Source organism: Carassius auratus, unplaced genomic scaffold, assembly GCF_003368295.1.
Source record: "Carassius auratus strain Wakin unplaced genomic scaffold, ASM336829v1 scaf_tig00014789, whole genome shotgun sequence".
Taxonomy (NCBI): Eukaryota; Metazoa; Chordata; class Actinopteri; order Cypriniformes; family Cyprinidae; genus Carassius; species Carassius auratus.
The window spans coordinates 321196-342670 of record NW_020524526.1 but is presented as its reverse complement, the minus strand read 5'-3'; the positions used below and the strand labels follow the sequence as shown (position 1 = coordinate 342670).

Sequence of the window (21475 nt, the reverse complement as noted above, 5' to 3'; positions counted from 1 at the left end):
ATGGAAGAGAATGAAGAGAGTGGAGAACTGAATGAATTGAGTTCCTCACAGAGTGAAAGTACTTTGCTGAAAAGAAGTGCCAAGACATCTTTAACCTGCCCTCAGTGTGGAAAGAGTTTTGCTTACAAAAAAAGTCTTAAAGTTCACATGAAAATCCACACTGGAGAGAAACCACACACATGTGATCAGTGCGGGAAGAGTTTCACACAGAAATGCAGACTTAAGGAACACATGAAAATCCACACTGGAGAGAAACCCTACACATGTGATCAGTGTGGGAAGAGTTTCAGTAAGGCGAACAGCTTTAAATTACACCTGCGTTATCATTCTGGGAAAAGACCCTATACCTGTGATCAATGCGGTAAAGATTTTTTCAGGACAGATGCCCTGAAGAACCACCGGAAAGTTCATACACAGGAGAAGCCTCACATTTGTTCTCTGTGTGGAAAGAGTTTCACTGAGCTGGCTGCTTTAAAAAAACACCAGAAAAGACACAGCGGTGTGAAGAATCATATGTGCTTTGATTGTGGGAATGTATTTTTTGATAGTGCTCAACTGAGACGGCACCAGAGAACTCACACCGGAGAAAAACCTTACAATTGTTCACACTGTGACAAGAGTTTCAGTCAGTCAGAACATCTGAAAACACACGAGAGGGTCCACACCGGAGAGAAGCCGTACCCATGTGATCAGTGCGGGAAGAGTTTTGCCCGAAAAGGACACCTTAAGGGTCACATGAAAACACACACTGGAGAGAAGAAGTATCATTGCACTCATCCTTGTAGCATCAGCAGATCTTAAACAGATTCTTACATTTCTAATCCCACAATAGGCACGTCTCTGCTTCCTAATAAGTTGGGACTGCAAAATTAACACTGAAACTCTTTTATCATTGGTAACATGATTTGACTTCCATATAGGATACAGAAATTGATTTTGTTTGCTAACACTTGAGCCACTGTGTTTGTGGTTTTGTTGCAAGGGAAAACGTCAAAACTTAGGCCTTCCCTTGTTACTGGGTTGCAGATCAATGAAATCTAATTTAGATCATTTTATAGCCATGGTTAGATTTGACCTATTTACAAAATTGCTATAAGACTAATTTAGTTTGTAAATCAGGTTAACATTTCTCATTGAAGAGTTTTGCACAAACAGAAGATAAATAAGTTATTTTCTCACGAGTTTGATCATTATTCCTTTAATTTTCAATTCTTTATAATACCTGCTATTCGTCACCTTCTGTTCTTCTCTTTTCACAGCACTGCTACTTTCAACTTCTTTTCCTCTTTCTACATTCTGATCATTCTTCAACAACTTTCTTTCTTCTTCTAAATCAATGCTGAATCATCATGAGATTAAAGGCCACTCTTGGCCTTCGTAATATAATATATTATAAGATTGTTATAATAAAAATTCCATTACATTAAAAAAAGTATAAATTAAAATACTTTTTGTTACTGGTCCCTGTAGGTCCTCTTGAGCAGCTTGTTTAGAATGACTGGTTATCTTCTCACTGATCTTTCTGAAGACATACTATTGATTTGGTCCTGTGGCTACAGCAGTCCTGATGTGCATTTTGTGCACAGCAGCAGGCTAAACTGGAAACCAGCTACAGGTTTTGCTGCTGTGAACATTCAATGAACTGCAAGCACATATTGAAAGCATGGGTCAGATAATTGCTCAATCTGAAGATTTGTGGAATTGGACACAATTTTCTTTTGTTTCTGAGCTGGGATGTCACTAAAATAACGCCATACATTCTTTAGAGAATCGATTTGAGTGTGAGAAAGGTTGGGGGTTGGGCAAACCCAGAGCACATGCAAATGCAAAGTACACATTGTTTTAGATTTATGATCTCTTCATGCTTGTTCGTCTGCCTAAAGACAAATACTAAGAAACATACAGCTAAAATAAAACAAGCTATAAGCTATATTTGTTAAGACTGCACTTTGAACATTGTTGTTGAGATCAGAGATTTTACTACTGTTAAGTGATTTTCAATACATTTAATTGGACTGTTTGACTAATTCTCCCTCAGGAGAAGTTGCCGATGTCCTCGGAATGGGTTTAACCCTCAGGCTTGGTTACAAGCCTCTAAATAGCATCAAAATGATTATTATTTGCATTACAGTTTTATATTGTGAATTTCTAATGTCTCTTAGAAACAGAAGAAGTAGATTTTTTTTTCAAGCTAAGACCTGTGCTATTTTTTTTCTCCAGAGATTCACTGAAAAGAGTTTGTTGTTATGGATAATGCACGGGCAGCACTACTTCACTGAATGCAAACTGGAGGAGTTTATTCTTCTTCTTCTTCTTCTTCTTCTTGCTTTTTTACGGCGGATCGCAGACAAATCTGTGCATTATCGCCACCTATCTTGAAATGGAGTTTACTCTTCTGTTTCCAATGAGGTTTAAATCCTTGTCTATGAGCTTGACTGATGATTGATTGATTGACTGCCATCAGCTGGGCTTGGGGATTGCTCCTCAGCTGGTTTGTGTGCGTATCCAGGGGCATGCAAGCAAAAGAACACGTAAAAACTCTCTGCACAGTCTAATCACACACACCTGATCCAGCTAATCAAGCTCTCCAGGATTAAACTCCCAAACAGGTGTGAGCTGGAGCTAAACTGTGCAGAGCTGAGGCCTTCCAGGAATTGAGGTGGAGATCTCTGATATAAAGCAAGTACAAATTTTCTGCTGCTTTCATGTGGGTCCATTTGAACCTAGACATAGTTTGATTGTCCAATAACTACATTCATAAACAATAAAGGAATTATATCATTATATCTTCATCGACTCAGTATAAGGTATTTAATAATGCTTCAAGTATACAAATTCATTTGAGCAGCTTGGTAAAACAAGTATCTAAAGTGTATTTTATGGTCGTGTAAATCTCAGGGCTGTAGCATTAACCACACTAATGTAAAATGTAATGTAAAATTGAGAATACAGCGGTTTTGAACACTCCTGTCATCATCTATATTCAGACTCCGTTTATACCACAGATACTTTGAATAACAGTGAGATCTCTGTTGATCAAAGGCTGGTTTCAGGAGTCAGACAGATGCTGTAAAAGCATCTTTACTTCATGTCAGTAGTTCTTATTTAACCTCCATTCATTGCTGATGTCTTCAGATCATCTGTAAACTGCCACCTAAAACTTATTACATTGGCATCAACGGTGTAAATGCCTAGCTAATATTTCATACTCTATTTTTTTTGTTTTGTTTAATTCTTAGTTTGTTGTTGTTAACTTTAATTATTATTTAACTTAGTTAAAAAGTTTAAACCATTTTAAATCCAATTTATTTACGATGTTCCTACCACATATTAATTTGTCCTGTCAGCCTACACGTGAAGACGATCAAGTTAATTAAAGAACAGCGAGGACATGAGTCATCCAGAACCCTGCAGAAAAACATGTGAAGTCACTGAAAAACAAAGAGGTTGGCGTTTCTTCTTAATTCTCTACAATTAAAAATGAAAGGAAGAAAGTGGTGTCATAACAGGTTGAGTTAACCATGTAAGTGAAAATAGATTGAAAATGTTAAGACACTACTGTATTGTAATGATAACATGACATACACTTGTAATTCATCAAGCATTTAATAGTTCTTATAATAATATGAAAATCTAAGTACTGAAATTATGTAATTAAAGCCATACATTTGTATAGCTTTTGTAGTAATTGTTCAGGTTTCAGCTGCAGGGTTTACTTTTATGGTGGGCATGAATTCACCAAGTACAGCGTGTTCCTGGAACAACATTCCAATCAACCAATCAGAATTGAGATAACTTTTCAGGAAATATATGTTTTTAGGCTTAAAATCAGGGTTGAGTGCTTCTTCACCCTTGTTAATCAGCTATCATTTCCTTCTGGTTTTGGGAATAAATAATGGGTAGGGTTAGGTTTAGGGATAGGGTTAAGTCTATATTTTTGGACAATGATGTTGATCCAGGAACATGTATGTCTTGGCAGATAACCCTCCTTTTTTTATGACTGAATTCTTTAAACTTCCATTTTAGACCCGGTTAAAGAGAATGAAGATGGCGAACAACTGAATGAAGCGGGGGAAAAACATCCTGTCAAAAGTGGAGAAAGTAAGTTTTTGCTGAAAAGAAGAGCCAAAAAATCTTGCACCTGCTCTCAGTGTGGAAAGAGTATCTCCTGCAAACAAAATCTTAAATTTCACATGAGACTTCACAGTGGTGAGAAGCCACACGTGTGTGATCAATGTGGGATGAGTTTTGCCCGAAAAGACTCTCTTATTACTCACATGAAAATACACACTGGAGAGAAACCGCACGCATGTGATCAGTGCGGGAAGAGGTTTGCACTGGCAAGAACTGTCAGATTACATCTGCTTTCTCATTCTGGAGAAAGACCCTATACCTGTAATCAGTGTGAGAAAAGCTTTTCTTATCCAGATAACCTGAAGAGCCACCTAAAGGTTCACACTAAGGAGAAGCCTTATGTGTGTTCTCTGTGTGGAAAGAGTTTTCCACGACTGGGTGCTTTTAAATTACACCAGAAAAGACACAGCGGTGTGAAAGAGCATATGTGCTTTGATTGTGGGAAAACCTTCTTTACACATGATCAACTGAGACGACACCAGATGACCCACAGTGGAGAGAAACCTTACAAGTGTTCACAATGTGACAAGGCATTCTCTCGTCCAGAACATCTGAAAAGACACGAGATGACCCACACTGGAGAAAAGCCACACAGTGTGGGAAGTGTTTCACATGTGTAAATGCTCTTAAATCACATCTGCTTTCTCATTCTGGAAAAAAGACCAGTGTTAAAAAAAACATTTCTTCAAATGAGAAATTATGAAATTGTTTTGAAAAACAGGACTCAGATGTTTGTCAAACCACTTTCTAAATGTCAAAGAGACTGTAATTTAGTTTAATTTCAGTGAAGACTCCTGTCAGTTCAGTTACAGCCAATTCAATTGAGCACTGGGCAATTCCAGTGTTGAACCTGTTAAAGATCCGGTGAATTCAAATGTTTAATACCATTTGAGCTTCCTGTTAACTCTGATCAGTGATGCAATAAATTTTTTTTGAACAAATCTCACTTATTAGTTTCTGTTTTCATTTCATTGTTGTCTTCAGGTCATCCGTAAACTGCCACTTAATTACATTGGTGTCTACAGACTGAGGCAAACTGCATATCACCATACATGTTTTAAATGACAAACCATGTTTCATGTAGCACCCAAAAACTAAAAGTCATTGAACAAAAACTCTTAAGTTTCAAATCCTTATGATTTTATCAAGCTTTTAATTAGCATAAAACATGTATCCTATCCAAAGTTCTGTTATGAAACTTTAGATGGCGCTCTCTGAGAGGTCTAATGTTATTGGATATGACCTCATTATCAAATGGCACAGCTTATTGGTTCTCTTTTGTATCCGCAGCCATTGAGCTTGCTGCTCAAATTTCAAACGCTTGACTAGTGCTTGCTGTAGCAGTTGCAGTGTACTTCAGAAACCCTACACCAGGGATCCTCAAATCTGGACCTCGAGATCCACTTTCCTGCAGAGTTTAGCTCTAACCCTAATCAAACGCACCTGAGCATGCTGTCTTTGGGATCATTAGAGAATCCCAGACAGGTGACTTTGATCAGGGTTGGAGCTAAACATTGCAGTGCACTGGACCTCCAGGGCAAGATTTGAGGAAGGGGGCCCTACACCTTCCCCAGCTCCACCTGTATAGATCTACTATGGGGTAATTAATGTATGTTTTCAGAATTAAAGAATTAAGAAATGTCAACCTCTGCTCTTTAGGATCTTCGTGGTTCATTCTGCTGGTTTCTGGATCACTCATTTTCTCGATGTTCTTACAATAAATTCAATCTTCTTCACTTGTAGACTGATTGGAATAGTCCAGCATTTATTTCTGAAATTCTGTGAGAGGAGCTTCACTGAAGGTGAATCATTGTGTGGTAGGATGAGCAGATGTACACTTATTAAATCTGATTTTTAGACCAACACCTTTTTTGAAAAGTTATATATATATTAGGGCCGGGACTTTAACGCGTTAATTGAGATTAATTAATTACACAAAAAATAATGCGTTAACTAAGATTAATTAATTACAGAAAAAAAAATCCCGCATTTTTAATAACTTATTTTTGCACCGCGGAACGTTTCTCACTGGATGAGTTTCGGCGGGACCGATTATACTGGAGCACCAACTAGCGTTCGCATATCACCGCAGCACATGATCGAACCTCAAGTATCACCTCAACACAAAACATATAGCAGCTAGCGTGGACTTTACACTTTATGTTGAACTATGTATTATTTTGTTGGTGCAACAGTTTATGTTGAACTCTTTATTGTTTTGGCCAAGGTAGTTGAGAGTTGGACTTAGTATGTTATGGCCTCTGAAGCAACAGAGAGATGTTTTCTAATAGTCAGTGTTTCCAATGTTCTGAATGTACTTGACAGTATTGTGTTTTACTTAACACTTTACAGAAGGTTCCAGCACCTATAAGCTTCCTGAATTTCTGAAATGTACTATTTCTAAATTGTTTCTAAATATGCTATTGCTACACTTCATGGCAAAAATTGCACTGGTCTGCTAGACTTGGTTGAACAAAAATAAACAATATTTTGTTGCTTAAGCTTATGTATTCAGTCATTATTCAATGGTATACTATAAATCCATGTGAAAAAAAATTACTTCTCACTGTTCTCAGGTCAAATATTTATATGCGATTAAAATGCGATTAATTTCGATTAATTAATTACAAAGCCTCTAATTAATAAGATTAATTTTTTTAATCGAGTCCCGGGCCTAATATATATATATATATATATATATATATATATATATATATATATATATATATATATATATATATATATATAATATATATCAAGTCTCCTTTAGTGATGCAGTAAAATATAGAAATCGTACAAAGTAAAATTTCACCTGTAAACTACATTTAAATATTTCAATTGTCTGAACAGATTGAGACAAACTACACCACTGCCATATGTCTTAACTGCTTAACCATATTCATGTAAAGCAACCAAAAACCATTGAACAAAACAACCAAAAACTCAGCTGAAAGTTAGTGTCAAATGAGGCCGAAAAACTCAATTATAATGTATTATAAAAAACTCAGTTATAATATTATAAGCCAAAGACTTGCAAGATGACACGATGAAAGGAGGAAAACCATTTCAATGCAGTGTGTAAGAAGAACACTAGACAAGTATGGCCTTTATGTTGAGACATCTTGATGAATACTACTCTTGATCAAGAAGAACAAAGGGCCAACTTGAACTTGATAAAATTAATTTGTTTAGACCCGAGGAGCTCTGCAAGAATGGTTTATGGAATGATGTGACCAAACTGGAACTTTTTGGACCCATGGATCAGCCGTATGTCTGCTGCAAAACAGGCAAAGCTCTAAGCAGCCATCTCCATCGTCAAACTTTGGAGGTGGATCAGTCCCGTTATGGGGTTTCTTAACTGTAGCAGGAAGTGAAAATCATGACTGTGTGAAGGACATCATGGATTCTTTGAAGTATCAGGCCATTTTGACAAGAATTGTGATGCCTTTGGTGCAAAGACTGAAGCTGATGATCAACGGACTTTCCCGCAGGACAGTCATACCAAAGAACATTATCCAAATCTACTTCTGCTTGGTTCAGGGATCAGTCATAGTTCAGGGATCAGTCATAGTTTACTTGAGTGACCTGTTCAGTCTCCAGGCTTAATTCTCATTTCAAATATCTGGTTGAATTTAAAGAAAGCAGTGGTCAATGTGAAAACCAAAGATTATCAGTGATCTGGAAGCTTTTTCAGGCGATGAATGGGCCAAGACTGTAGTAGAGAGGTGACAGAAACCTTCTAAACACTTACAGACAGCATTTATTGGTGATTTTAAACATTCTGCACAAAGGGGGTTGAATAATTTTGAACATAAATGTTTAGAGCCAATTTGAAATTTATCATGATTCATCAATGTTCCATTCTCAGAATCACCCAAAAGTGTATTAACAAACTTTCTCTAATACTTTACTGACGCCTTTGATGAATTGTTTTCATAAAATGTTGTTCTCTGCAGCAAAATGTCTTGCAGGAATAATTTTGATTGCAACTGTATATATATATATATATATATATATATATATATATATATATATATATATATATATATATATATATATATATAATGATTATTACCTTTTTTTTTCACATTTATTTTTTCCATTAATTTATTTCAGATCTGCTCCTCCTACCATATATCAAATCACCTTCACAGAAGCTCCTCCTCCAGAAGATCAGCAATGAATGCTGGAACATTTGCCCATTTGTCTACAAGTAAAGAAAGCATTTATTAAGGAGACTGAGAATATGAGTGATCCAGGACTCTGCAGAATAAAACATGAAGATACTGAAGAACAAAAGAGGTTGGTGTTTATTCTTGATTCTTTGTTATGCTGAAGAACAGTTATTTTCATGCTAACTTTGATAACAGAGTTGATGAATGCACTCAACGCTACACAAATGTTTGTCTACTTCTTGTTATTACATCAGGGTTTACGCTCTTTGATTATTTATGATTTACAGAAAATTTAAGCTTTTTACATTTATTTTAGACTTCATCGAAGAGAGTGAGGAGACTAAAGACCTGAGTGAAGCAGAGGAGAAACATCATCATGTCAAATCTTTGAATCATTCACAGACTGAGATTTTTTTTCCAATGAAAAAAAATCCCCAAAATTTTTTCACCTGCCTTCAGTGTGGGAAGAGATTCACACATAAAAGAAACCTTAATGAACACATGAAAATTCACGCTGGAGTGAAACCACACACATGTGATCAATGTGGACAGAGAATCAGACATAAAAGGAACATTATTGAACAGATGAAAATTCACACTGAAGAGAAACCACAAACATGCGATCAATGTGGAAAGAGTTTCAGAAATAAAAAAAAAACCTTAATGAACACATGAAAATACACACTGGAGAGAAACCACACATGTGGTCACTGTGGAAAGAGTTTCAGACATAAAGGACACCTTAATGATCACATGAAAGTCCACACTGGGGAAAAGCCACACACATGTGATCAGTGCGGGAAGAGTTTTGCACATTTAAGCACTTTTAAATCACATCTGAATTCTCATTCTGGAGAAAGAAAATATAAGTGTGATCAGTGTGGTAAAAACTTTTCTCAAGCAAATTCCCTAAATGACCACCTGAAAGTTCATTTAAAGTTGAAGCCTCGTGTGCGCTTTTTGTGTGGAAAGACTTTTAGTCAGCTGAGTTATTTAAAGGGGGGGCGGGAGGTGGGGGGGGGGGTGAAATGCTATTTCATGCATACTGAGTTTTTTACACTGTTAAAGAGTTGGATTCCCATGCTAAACATGGACAAAGTTTCAAAAATTAAGTTGTACGTTTGAAGGAGTATTTCTGTTCCAAAAATACTCCTTCCGGTCTGTCACAAGTTTCGGAAAGTTTTTTTCGAGTATGGGTCAGTGTGACGTTAGATGGAGCGGAATTTCCTTATATGGGTCCTAAGGGCACGTCTGCCGGAAGAGCGCGCGCTCCCATATAGCAGAGCACTGAGAGCACAACAGACATTCACTGATCAGAGCGATTCACTGATCAGAGCGAGAGCGTCGCGAAAAGTCACAAAAGAAGTGTGTTTTTGGTTGCCAGGGCAAGACAACCCTGCACAGATTACCAAAAAAAAAAAAACAGCATTAAGGGACCAGTGGATGGAGTTTATTTTTACAGAGCATCAACGGAGTTGTGCAAGTGTTTTTGTTTGTTCCCTGCATTTCGAAGATGCTTGTTCACAAGGCCCAGTTTGACGACGGATTTGCGTATCGTTTATTTCTTAAGGATGATGCAATCCCAAGGAAAAAGGGTCACGATCGTGTGTTGGAACCGAAGGCGGTGAGTAAAACTGCTTCAAATATATCTGCCTCCTTGTTAGTGCGTCCCCTCCCATGCCAGAGACCCGGGTTCGAGCCCCGCTCGGCGCGAGTCGTTGCTGCTGCTGCTCTCGTTCAGTTTCAGCCTCTGGATCTGATTCTGCATCATAAATAAACGGCTGAATCTGACTGTTAGCCATGGTTCGTTTTGGATGGTGGGTTTTTCCTCACGGTAATGTCACAGCTTCCAAACGCTCTCAACGCAAAAGCCTACTGGCGCTCGTGATTCTTTAGCTCCGCCCACACGTCACGCCTCCAGCCGGTCGTGTTTTTTCCGGGAAAAATTGGTACAGACTATCTTTCTCTTATGAATATAATAAAACTAAAGACTTTTTGGATTTATGAAGGATGCAGTACTACTCTATATGTACTCAAGATTAACAGGATATTGAGTGAAAACGAGCATTTCACCCCCCCTTTAAGGATAATGCAGTCCCAACGAAAAAGGGTCACGATCGTGTGTTGGAACCGCATGCGGTGAGTAAAACTGCTTCAAATATCTCTGTATTGTTAACTTAGCTATCGGCGTGTAAGCACATCAAGTAAACAACATGCGATTTTGTCATCAAACTGCACTTTCCACATGTACAGCTTAAAAAAAAAAAAAACGACAAAGTGGAACTTAGTCATTTTCCAAAACCACTAAGCAAATATATACAGTTTCAGTACATACCACATAGAGACATTGTTGCAGATGCTGCTCTCGTTCAGTTTCAGTCTCTGGATCTGATTCTGGATCATAAATATACGCTGAATTTGACTGTTAGCCATGGTTTGTTTTGGTTGGTTTTGTCCTCACGGTAAAGTCACAGCTTCCAGACACGCTCAACTGCAAAAAGCCTACTGGCGCTAATGATTCTTTAGCTCCGCCCACACGTCACGCCTCTAGGCGCTCGTGTTTTTCCGGGAAAAATCGGTACAGACTATCTTTCTCTTATGAATATAATAAAACTAAAGACTTTTTGGAGTTATGAAGGATGCAGTACTACTCTATATGTACTCAAGATTAACAGGATATTGAGTGAAAACGAGCATTTCACCCCCCCTTTAAGAAGACACCAGAAGGCACCATTGGTGCATTTTTAGAGCAGGGTCAAGTCACTGGGCCAATGAAGAAATATGAGCTCTTGTAAACAATTGTGTGTTCTGGTAGTAATTTGTTTACTGGTCGCATAGATGTGAACGAGGGCTCAATTTTCACTATTTAAATTCATTAAAAAGCTACAAATGCCATTCAGTCAAGAGCAAGGAATAATTTTCTCCTCGTCTTTTGTTGTTTGATTATCATTAATGCTGACACTTAGCTCAAGAGACGAGATGAGACATGAGATTGGGATCACAAGAATGAGACGAGGGGGGATTTTTACACATTTAAAAAACATTCTCAATGACGAAATTGGCTACATGAGTGTAAAAATAGTCTGCAGGTGCATTTTCAATTGTTTAAGCTAATCATCTGGTAATAATGTCATTTCAGTTCAACTTTCTGAATATGAATTATCAGGTGTAGTAAAAAAACAACATGTACATACAACACCGTATGCTTTCATTTGAGTCTCTTCTGACCTTAAAACTGTACATTAATTATGAGCTTCTTGAAGTTCTGACCTCCTAACTGAACTCCTTTTCACAAATTGAACATAGAAATAAAATTACATAAATAACCAAAAATAAACGACAGAATTCCTTCTTAAATGTATATTAAGTGCAAACAATAAGTGCAGTCATAATCAAATACGCTACTCAGCATCCAAAGTGCAAATAAATAAAAACCTTTTCATGACACAGAGCTATAGACAACTGCACAACCTGCATACTAATAACAGCCTACAATTGTATATCTTATTTTGCGCCCATCAGAGAGTCTCTCTCAAAACGCGGAGTATTAGAATCGCTTTTGAATTCGCGAATTAATGTTTTACTTTCGGTTTCAATTTAGAGATTGCGAGAAATACAACACATTCATTCACGCTCTGCAAAGAATTCGTATGTACATGTGTTACATTTTTGTTAACGCAAAAAAAAAAAAAAAAAAAAAAAAAAAAACCTTGGGGACTCTAGGCTGCAGCCGCAGAAAGCATTTGCGTTAATCGATGCCTGCATTTGGCCAGGAAACCTGAAATCACACGAGAGAGCACGCACTGGCAAGAAACTGCATGTATCACTACTGTCATTCATGTGGGAAAACTTTCACTCGATTTTAATTATCTGCTCAGTTATAAAACAAAAAAACTAATTCAGAAAAAAAACACTGCATCTTCACCAAAAGCGCCCCAATCACGTTTCCCAAGTCCGACTGGATACCGTGACCTTTTTTTCTATCCCTATTACAAAGCTATTAATTATTATTATTATTTTTTTAGTTTTGGTTTTTAACTGTCAGTGTCCTCCTGACCTGACCTCCTTTTTTACGTTGGTTTCCCAGACCGCCAAAACACCTGATGAAGAAAGAGGAGGCGAACTGCACTTTCAAAACAAACGATTTTCATAGTTTTTGAAGCATTACAAATCATTTTTTTAAAGCATTCAGTATTTACATATTCAAGACATGTATTCAGAGGACCAGGAAGAACTTAAATCGGTAAAGACTGAGTTTATTGAAGATTACAGTGAGATCAAAAGTGATCCAGACACCTTCAGAGTGAAACATGAAGATACTGAAGAACCAAGTTGGTGTTTATTCCTGATACTTTAGTAATGATGTTGCATCTCTCCAGTCCTAATATGGATTTATAATATTAATTAATTAATTAAGTGAAGCTCCAAAACGAAAATCCAGAGTTAAGAGTTAAATATGATATGATCTCGTCTGGTATAAAGAGCACATTGACATATAAAGTATGTGACAAAATAAATGTGCTGTTTGATTGGTAATGGTTAGTGTTTATAGCCCTTTTATTGGATATAAATAACATAATTCTGCCTTATAAAGTGATGATAATCCACATCGTATCACAAACAGAAGTTATTTCAAACACGTATTCCTCTCTGAAAGTGAACTTATAGCTGAGTGACTTTAAATGTCTAATGCCGATGTTAGTTGATCGTAATGTGAAATAATCAGAAGTGTTGACCCTCTTCAGCTTGATTTGGTATTTGATAGCCAAGACACTCTGGCTGTTGGCCCAGAGAAAGCCCCGAAGTTTACTGTAGAAATGTGACTGACCAATAGGTGGAGTCGATCTGCAAAGTAAATCTGACAGGAGAAGCAGATGGAAAGGTGAGTCAGTGCATGTTTGTCATATTTTTAATTGCTCAACTATTATATTTAAATCAATCATATAACAATTAGATTATATATGGAAGCGATGCACAGCTACATTGGATATGTTTTTTTTAAAATCCAATTAGGATTGTCTTGGATTGTGCTAATCGAAATCAACAGTCTGGCATTCATTTTTTTCATGAATGAGGGAGAATTTACTGATATATGTTGTACAGGCACTGTTATAATCTATATATTTTAATTTTTAGATTACTTGAGATGCATCCTTTGGATGAGACGTTTAACCAAGGTCCTGACTCTCTGTGGTCATTAAAAATCCCAGGATGTCTTTGAGTTGAGGTGTGTCCTCGGCATCCTGGCTAAATTCGTCCATTGGCCTCTGACCATCATTGCCTCCTAACAATCCCCATATCTGCTGATTGGCTTCATCACTCCGTCTCCTCTCCACCAGTAAGCTGGTGTGTGGTGGGCGTTCTGGTGCACAATGGCTGCCGTCGCATCATCCAGGTGGATGCTGCACACTGGTGGTGGATGAGGAGATAACCCCTGACAAAGCTCTTTGAGTGCCTAGAAAAGCGTTATGTAAATGTAAGAATTATTATTATTATTATTATTATTATTACTCCTCCAACAAACTCCAAAAATGATTTGTAATTAAAAAGATGTATAGTAAGAATTTTATATGTTAATATTGTTTTTTTGTTTTTTTTCAGAGTTTATTGTGAAATGATTCATGCAATGGAAATGTAAGTATTGGATTTTTATTACTTTTTTATTTATTTTGTGAAAAGAGAGCTCTCCTTTCGAAGCATTATTATATTCTTGATCAAGTTAAATATGTGTTATGCTTCTTGCTTAAACTAAACTGTTTTAATTTCATATTAACTAATATATTAGCTAATTTGATATTTCATTCTGTTTAAAAAAAAAAAAAATCAGAGCACTGTCATTGAATTTTAAACATACATATATTCAGACTAATTTGACATCTCATTCTGTGTTTTAACTTTTTTTTCCAGAGCACAGCAGCTCTTCATGGCCTTCCTCTCAGAGGAGAAACCTCTAATGTTTTTTTGTTTTTTTTTAAATTATAAGTCAAAAATCCCACACACATCACATATAGGCTATCGATCACACTGCATTCAACTCTTATCTTGCACCACATTAGCAACCTCAATTTATTTCATTTTTTAACTTAAGCCCTTTTACATTTTGTTATATGCATGTTCTGCTATAATTGTAGTATTCATTTTGTCTAATTTCTACACAACACTTAACGACCATTCTTTATCTCTGTTAGTTGTACATAGAGCATAAGATAATGGTCCAAATTCTTTTAAGTTACGTGTGCATTTGAAATGTAACATGAATTGTAACAACTTCTTGAGCTCTCAGCGGAGGCGGACACATTTCTTCCCTCTGCTCCCTCCTTCGCCTGCTCTCTTGTCTTGTCTTATACTTCTGAGAGACTCTCTCTGCACTGCTCTCCTAACCTGAAATATGGATTTGATCAGCTGGTCTCTCAACGCAACTGACACCATCTTCTCGACGAGAAGCTTGGGTCCGGGGGAACCTGACTGCCCTGCCGGGACGTTCGCAGCTGGCTACACGATGGACATGTGGGGGAAATGGCGGGTCGTGTGTCTGGCGCATCTTTCCGTGGAGGACATCGAAGATATCTACTTATTCGTGACCATGATAACAGGTCTTCTGCTGATTGGGTTAGGCTTTGCCCTGGGTTATCTGAAAATTCAGAAAATGGGAACAACTGTCCAAAGCCTCACAAGGCTGCCCGTCATGATTGAAGCAGTGGGAAGAGCGGTCAGCATTGAGACTGAGACTATTAACCGCAATATGGAGACCATCACGAAGAAGCTCACTGCTTTGGAAGAGAAATTGGAGAAATTGGTGAAAATGGATGGATTTGGAGACCAGAATGGAAAAAGAGAGTGACCGTAAAATTGGAATGTGGCTATTCGACCAAACAATTGGTATCTTATCTTCTTTCGGCCAACATTGGCCTTGGCTAAGCTGGAATGACAACTACCCCCCCCCCCCCGTCCTTCCAGACACCTGCTGATTGTTGACTCTGTCTAGGACCTGACCAAGGCTGTCTCCATGGCAACTTGCTGTGTCACTATCACAATCTGTGGACTGAGGCTCTAGATTTGAATACCAGCTCTCCAGGCCTACAAGTACACAAACTCTTACAAACATACACACACACACACACACACACACATACGTACACATATACAGATATGCATTCACCTCCCCACCCTCCATCCCTTGCCTTCGCTGCTTTGGACCGCCAGTCTGACAAGCGGGTCTGTGACCAGCACCGTAGGGCTGATGGACCGGATGACTGCTTGCCTGCACTGGATTACCTCCACCCTCCAATTTCCATTCGGCGTTGCAAAGTTGTGTGTTTATGGTGTATTGATTATGTTCTTTTGTTGCTGAGGTGTTCTTCCTGTTCTCAAACCATAGTCTGGGTGTTGTTTTTTCTCATCTCTTTCCTAATGTTTCCTAATAAAGTTGAATCTAATCTAATCTTGCTGTTGTTTTTTTGGACTGTGAATGCGACATACCCCAGATTTCCATCGGATTCTGACGGTGTTGGCAGGAGACAGCCAGGAATTTCACAAATTAAGATAATTTTGATCAAATCCGAGAGCTTTCTGACCCTGAATAGACAGCAAGGTAACTACCACGATCAAGTCTAAGGAAAAACTGTATGTCTTCCACTTGCAAACAATATTGGAAATAGACTAAAAACTGATTCCTGGAAACTACTTCTCCAGCTTTATACAGATATCAATGCCAATTGTTGTTTTTCAGCTTTATATCTCCCTAAAATTTATAATGATATGTTATAACAATGCAATGATATAATATTAATGCAAAGTGAGTGAACTTTGTTTTTGGCCATGCAGTACACTTTATTATGCATTCGCTTTATTTATTTGTTTTATAACTTTCTGAAAGCAATGTAGGTCCAAGTAATGAAGTGAATTCCAGGCATACAGAAAAAAACTTAACTTAAAATATAGCTCACAGTTAAAAATATTAATAAAATATATTTAAGTAACATGCAAGTAAATATGAATAAAAACATTTAATATAACTCTAATTGGATTCGTCTGAAATTCTTTGCCTATAATAATAATAATAATAATAATAATATGATGGCTGCGACTACTATAGTATTTACGGTAGTTCTGTTTGATAGGGTGAGGACGGTAGTTTCGAGGCTTTTGGAGTGATGGCGGATTGAACACTGAATAGATAATAGATGGTGGCTGTAATTTATTTCTTTGAGGTAAATACAGGTTTTATTTGTTGTGGTCGCTGTGACACCTTTTAAATGCGCGATATTTTGTAATCACATAGATTAAAATATGTTGTTCAGACGGTTTGAGGCAGAGTTGAAGTAGAACTGTTGTACCTGGTGCTAATGTGATTGATGTGCGTGTTTTATATTGTGCTGTATTTACGTATTGAAACGTGTATTTTTGTTATGAGATGCGTTATAATAATGATCACAACAGTGAGGTTGTTTTGAAATAAGACAAGCAGTTTATGGTGCTTAAAGGCACACATGAAAACTGATACGTTATATTTATTCTATCACAGTTATAGAATGTAATTGACACTGGGAACATTAAAATATCACTTTGTCATGGTCTTTTAATTATCTTGGCAACATGTAATACATTTTTTTATTACTATGAATGTAGTCACTATAAAGCTGAACTATGCACATTCTATGTTGCATGGTAGTTATATAATTATTATTTATTTTAATATATTATTGATCATCTCAGATTGTTAGAAAAATGTCAAAGCAGTTTTATATTTTTTTCAGCATCTAAGACTCAAATAATGTGCTTACTACAAACATTTAAAATGAAGAGAGATCTCTGCTGAAACAGCTCTGCTAACAGCTGCTGGAATATCAGTTTCACACGTCCACTTAAAGCTCCATTCACCAGTTTTTCATTAAAAAAATCATGTTTCATGTTAACAACTGCAAACTACCAATTAACAAAGATTCATCTAAACTTATTATTTGATGCGTACAAATCTGTAAATGTATTTTTGATTAATCCTTTTAAAAACAAAGTCAGTAACATGAATAAAATGTGTGAAAACATGAATAATTTTTTATTTTTATTTTATTATGACAGATCTGGTCCTCCTACAATCACAGTTCACCTTTACTCCTCCAGCAAATCAGCATTAAATGCTGGAATATTTTCCTATCAGTCTACAAGTGAAGAAGAAATACTTTATGAAAGAAATGTGAGAACATGAGTGATCCAGAACCCTGCAGAATAAAACATGAAGATACTGAAGAAGAAAAAGGTTGGTGTTAGTGTTTATGCTTGATTCTCTTTTATTTCTGAAGAACAACAGTTCGTCAGATTAATATTGCAGTGTTTTAGAAAACAATAGGAGCTGTGAATACAAGACACTTTTCACATGAACTGATTACAAATGGATTTTGACAATTCAATTTCTCAGTGTTTTCTAAAAAGAAGAAGAAAAAAAAAAGATCAGTGAAAATACTGTCTAACTTTATTTGTCTTTATTTATATTTATTTTATATCTGGGCTGGGGCACACCTGAGTATACATAAGTATTTTACAGTCACACAGTTGTAATTTTACTAATTTCTAGAAATGAACATCAAAATAAAACAATGTATCAAATAAATAAACTGTGCTAGAATGGGTAGCAGGCCTGCAAATTTAGTGTAAATAAATGCACTCAATGCTATACAAATATTTGTATGCATATGTCTTTTTAATACATCAGGGTTCACTTTTATGTCCTTTCCCTTCGTATTTCTCTCTTTGGACTGTTTCAGACTTGATCAAAGAGAATGAGAAAGAGACCGAAGACCTGAGTGAAGAAGAGGAGAAACCTGTCAAATCTTTGAGTCACCCACAGACTGAGAAAATGTTTTCCCTGAAAAGATCCAAAAAATCTTTAACCTGCCTTCATTGTGGGAAGAGTTTCACGTGTAAAGGAAACCTTAATGAACACATGAATATTCACACTGGAGAGAAACCACACACATGTGATCAGTGTGGGATGAGTTTCAGACATAAAAGAAACCTTAATGATCACATGAATATCCACACTGGGGAAAAGCCACACACCTGTGATCAGTGCGGGAAGAGTTTTGCCCGTTCTAGGTATTTTAAATCCCATATGCTCTCTCATTCTGGAGAAAGACCATATAACTGTGAGCAGTGCGGTAAAAACTTTTCTCTGGCAAATTCCCTGAAGAACCACCTGATCGTTCATTCAGAGGTGAAGCCTCACCTGTGTTCGTTGTGTGGAAAGAGTTATAGTCAGCTGGGCTTTTTAACACAGCACCAGAAAAGACACAGCGGTGTGAAGGATCATTTGTGCTGTTATTGCGGGAAGACTTTTATTACAAATAAAGAGTTAAAACAGCACCAGAAGATCCACACTGGAGAAAAACCTTACAGGTGTTCACACTGTGACAAGAGATTCAATCGTCCGGGGATCTTGAAATCACATGAGAGGATCCACACCGGAGAGAAGCCGTTTCACTGCCATACATGTGGCAAAAGTTTTACTCATTGTAGTTCTCTGCAGAATCATAAAAAAAACAAATGTCTGAAATAAAGCTGAATTTATGGAAATACCAAGCTCTTGCCAGTACAATGATGCATCTTCAGCAAACGTGACAGTCAATTTGCTTTATTTATTTAGTAACCATTGGGTTTTTTCACCCCGTAATATATACAACAGTTATGTTGCATTATGAAGGAATTATTATTACAGTTATTTAATATACATGTTCCTGTGTATTTTGGGAAGCTGTAAAAGCATCTTAACACTTTTTAGTGGTATACGTATCTGGTGTTTATTTTTAAATTATCTTTACTGTTGTGCTTAGAAGATCTAGTTACTCTACCACTTATGACATATTTACTAAGTGTGGATGTTATTAATAATCTTGTAGCAACAACAGCCTATTTTTTTTTCTTTTTTTTTATTAATACGTTTTGGCTATCTTGTAATTCAATAAAGAGAGATACCTACCTTTTTAAAATATATTATATAAAGGTGCAACAAAACTAAAAAACAAAAAGGGGTATCTTTATTTTTTGTAAAAAGCAAGCTTTCTTTTCTTGATGAGCTGACTCCCGCTTCAGTCCACTGCTTGTGAAGGTCTTCCGAAGTTCTTGAATCGTCTTTTTCGACAATATTTCCAAGGCTGTGGTCATCCCTGTTGCTTGTGCACCTTTTCCTAACACACTTTTTCCTTCCAGTCAACTTTCTATGAATATATTTTGATACAGCACTCTGTGAACAGCCAGGCCTTTCAGCAATGACCTTCTGTGTTGATCATTGTCTTCTGGACAACTGCCAAGTCAGTAGTCTTTCCAATAATTGTGGTTATATTGTGGTGACATAATATTGTGTGTATTTGCTCAAGAAGATGCAAAAGTGAACTCAATTTGTAACCCTGATAGTTCAGCTGATTATATATATTTTTTAGGGGGGCTGAGAAGACAAATAAGATTATATTAGATTCAATTTATTGTCATTATGCAGAGTACAAGTACAGAGCTAATGAAATGCAGTTAGCATCTAACCAGAAGTGCAAGAATACAGTGTTTTATATACATAGAAGTGCAGAGTAAGTGAAGCTATGATTTCCAGAATGTACAGTGGAGCTGCTATATACAGTATTGAGCAGAATATAAATAGGAATGTAATGTAGGGATTGTATGTACATTATGAACAGAGCAATGTTGGATTATATAAACATTATGAACAGACTCAATGTAAGAACAGTGGTAATACAGTTGGATGAGTGTGCAAAGGTATTGTTAAACAATGTATTGTATGTAAAATTACAGTAGTGCAATGATATTTTTATAGAAATAGTTTACTGTGCTTTGTACAGTTTACATTAATAGCTAGAACAGTGTGCAGTCTGTGCAAAATATGAGTAGTGCAAATACATGTATATGAAGGGGCTGAAGCCCACTTAAAAAGGTTCTTGAACTGCCCCTGGTTGTAGCAAAAAGTAATATACCGCAATAACTGTAATGTCTTTACTTTTGTACTGCATTACTCCCAACACACAATTAAATCCTTTCCCTTTCATTTTAGCCTCAATAAAAGAGAAAGAGACTGAAGACCAGAGTGAAGCAGAGGAGAAACATCATCATGTCAAATCTTGAGTCACTCACAGACTGGGAACATTTTTTCCCTGAAAAGATCCAAAAAATCTTTCACCTGCCTTCAGTGTGGGAAGAGTTTCAGACATAAAAGAAACCTTAATGAACACATGAAGAGAAGCCGTTTCACTGCCATCCATTTGGGCAAATTTCACTCATTTAAATTATTTGCTTAGTGATAAAAAAAAGTCTGAAATCATGTCTTATTTTATTTTCTATTAGATATATTGGAAGCCCTGAAATAGGATTTACTGTGGCTTTCCATGTTTAAGATTTCTTTACAGAGCTGCATAATAAATTATATTTCACCCCACACATCAACATATCTAAATCAACTCTTTTAAGTTTTTGTTACTTTCAGTTTAAGAATAAAGTTTTTCCAATGGATATATATATATATATATATATATATATATATATATATATATATATATATATATATATATATATATATATATATATAATAGTTAACAAGTTACAAAAGTTATAAAAGTTAAGTTACAGCACTTAAATTACTGATGACCAATCAAATTAAAGAAGGCAGGTTTTATATTAATAAACATTGCATTACATTAATATTTCGCCTCAAAAAGGAAAAGACTGTCATCATTTACTCACCTCCACCTCTGTCTTCTACTGAATATGAGAGAAGTTATTTTGAAGAATGTGGGAAGTTTTCTGTCACTTTCTGGTTCCCAGTGTATTTTCCCCCTCAGTGCAGCAGCTGTTTGGTTACCCATATTCTCCATGTTTGAAATGACTTTTTCATAGTGTGATTTTATATTAAAACAAGTTAGTTTCAGTTTGAATGGCATACTGTATAATAATTTCCAGATAAATAAGAATAATAATAACAAAACAATAACAATAATAATATACAGAGGCCTGGTCATCTTACTTAATATTGAACTAAATAGAATCATTTCTCTATACAGTGGCTAAAGATTCAGCTGTTGTAGGATATAACTAATACTAATGCTGCTGAATCCTCAGTTTGTCATAACGCTTGATTATATCATGTGATCTGCTGTCGGGTTCCTGTAAAA

General features: G+C 36.4%; 3 protein-coding genes across 3 annotated transcripts; all 3 read left to right on the top strand.

Annotated features, from left to right (window-relative positions):
- LOC113074487 (gastrula zinc finger protein XlCGF49.1-like) lies at positions 1-814 on the top strand. The gene has a single exon (XM_026247323.1). It carries the CDS (start codon positions 1-3, stop codon positions 799-801), a length of 801 nt encoding a protein of 266 aa, XP_026103108.1. The 3' UTR covers positions 802-814.
- Positions 815-2370: 1556 nt separating this feature from the next.
- On the top strand, positions 2371-4803 carry LOC113074486 (gastrula zinc finger protein xLCGF3.1-like). Its single transcript, XM_026247322.1, has 3 exons — positions 2371-2679; positions 3348-3446; positions 4027-4803. The coding sequence occupies exons 2-3, from the start codon at positions 3392-3394 to the stop codon at positions 4752-4754; spliced, it is 783 nt and encodes a 260-aa protein (XP_026103107.1). The 5' UTR covers positions 2371-2679; positions 3348-3391; the 3' UTR covers positions 4755-4803.
- Positions 4804-16436: 11633 nt separating this feature from the next.
- Positions 16437-19725, top strand: LOC113074485 (gastrula zinc finger protein XlCGF8.2DB-like). The gene is made up of 3 exons (XM_026247321.1): positions 16437-16519; positions 17388-17565; positions 18071-19725. Exons 2-3 carry the CDS (start codon positions 17511-17513, stop codon positions 18859-18861), a joined length of 846 nt encoding a protein of 281 aa, XP_026103106.1. The 5' UTR covers positions 16437-16519; positions 17388-17510; the 3' UTR covers positions 18862-19725.
- Positions 19726-21475: the final 1750 nt, after the last annotated feature.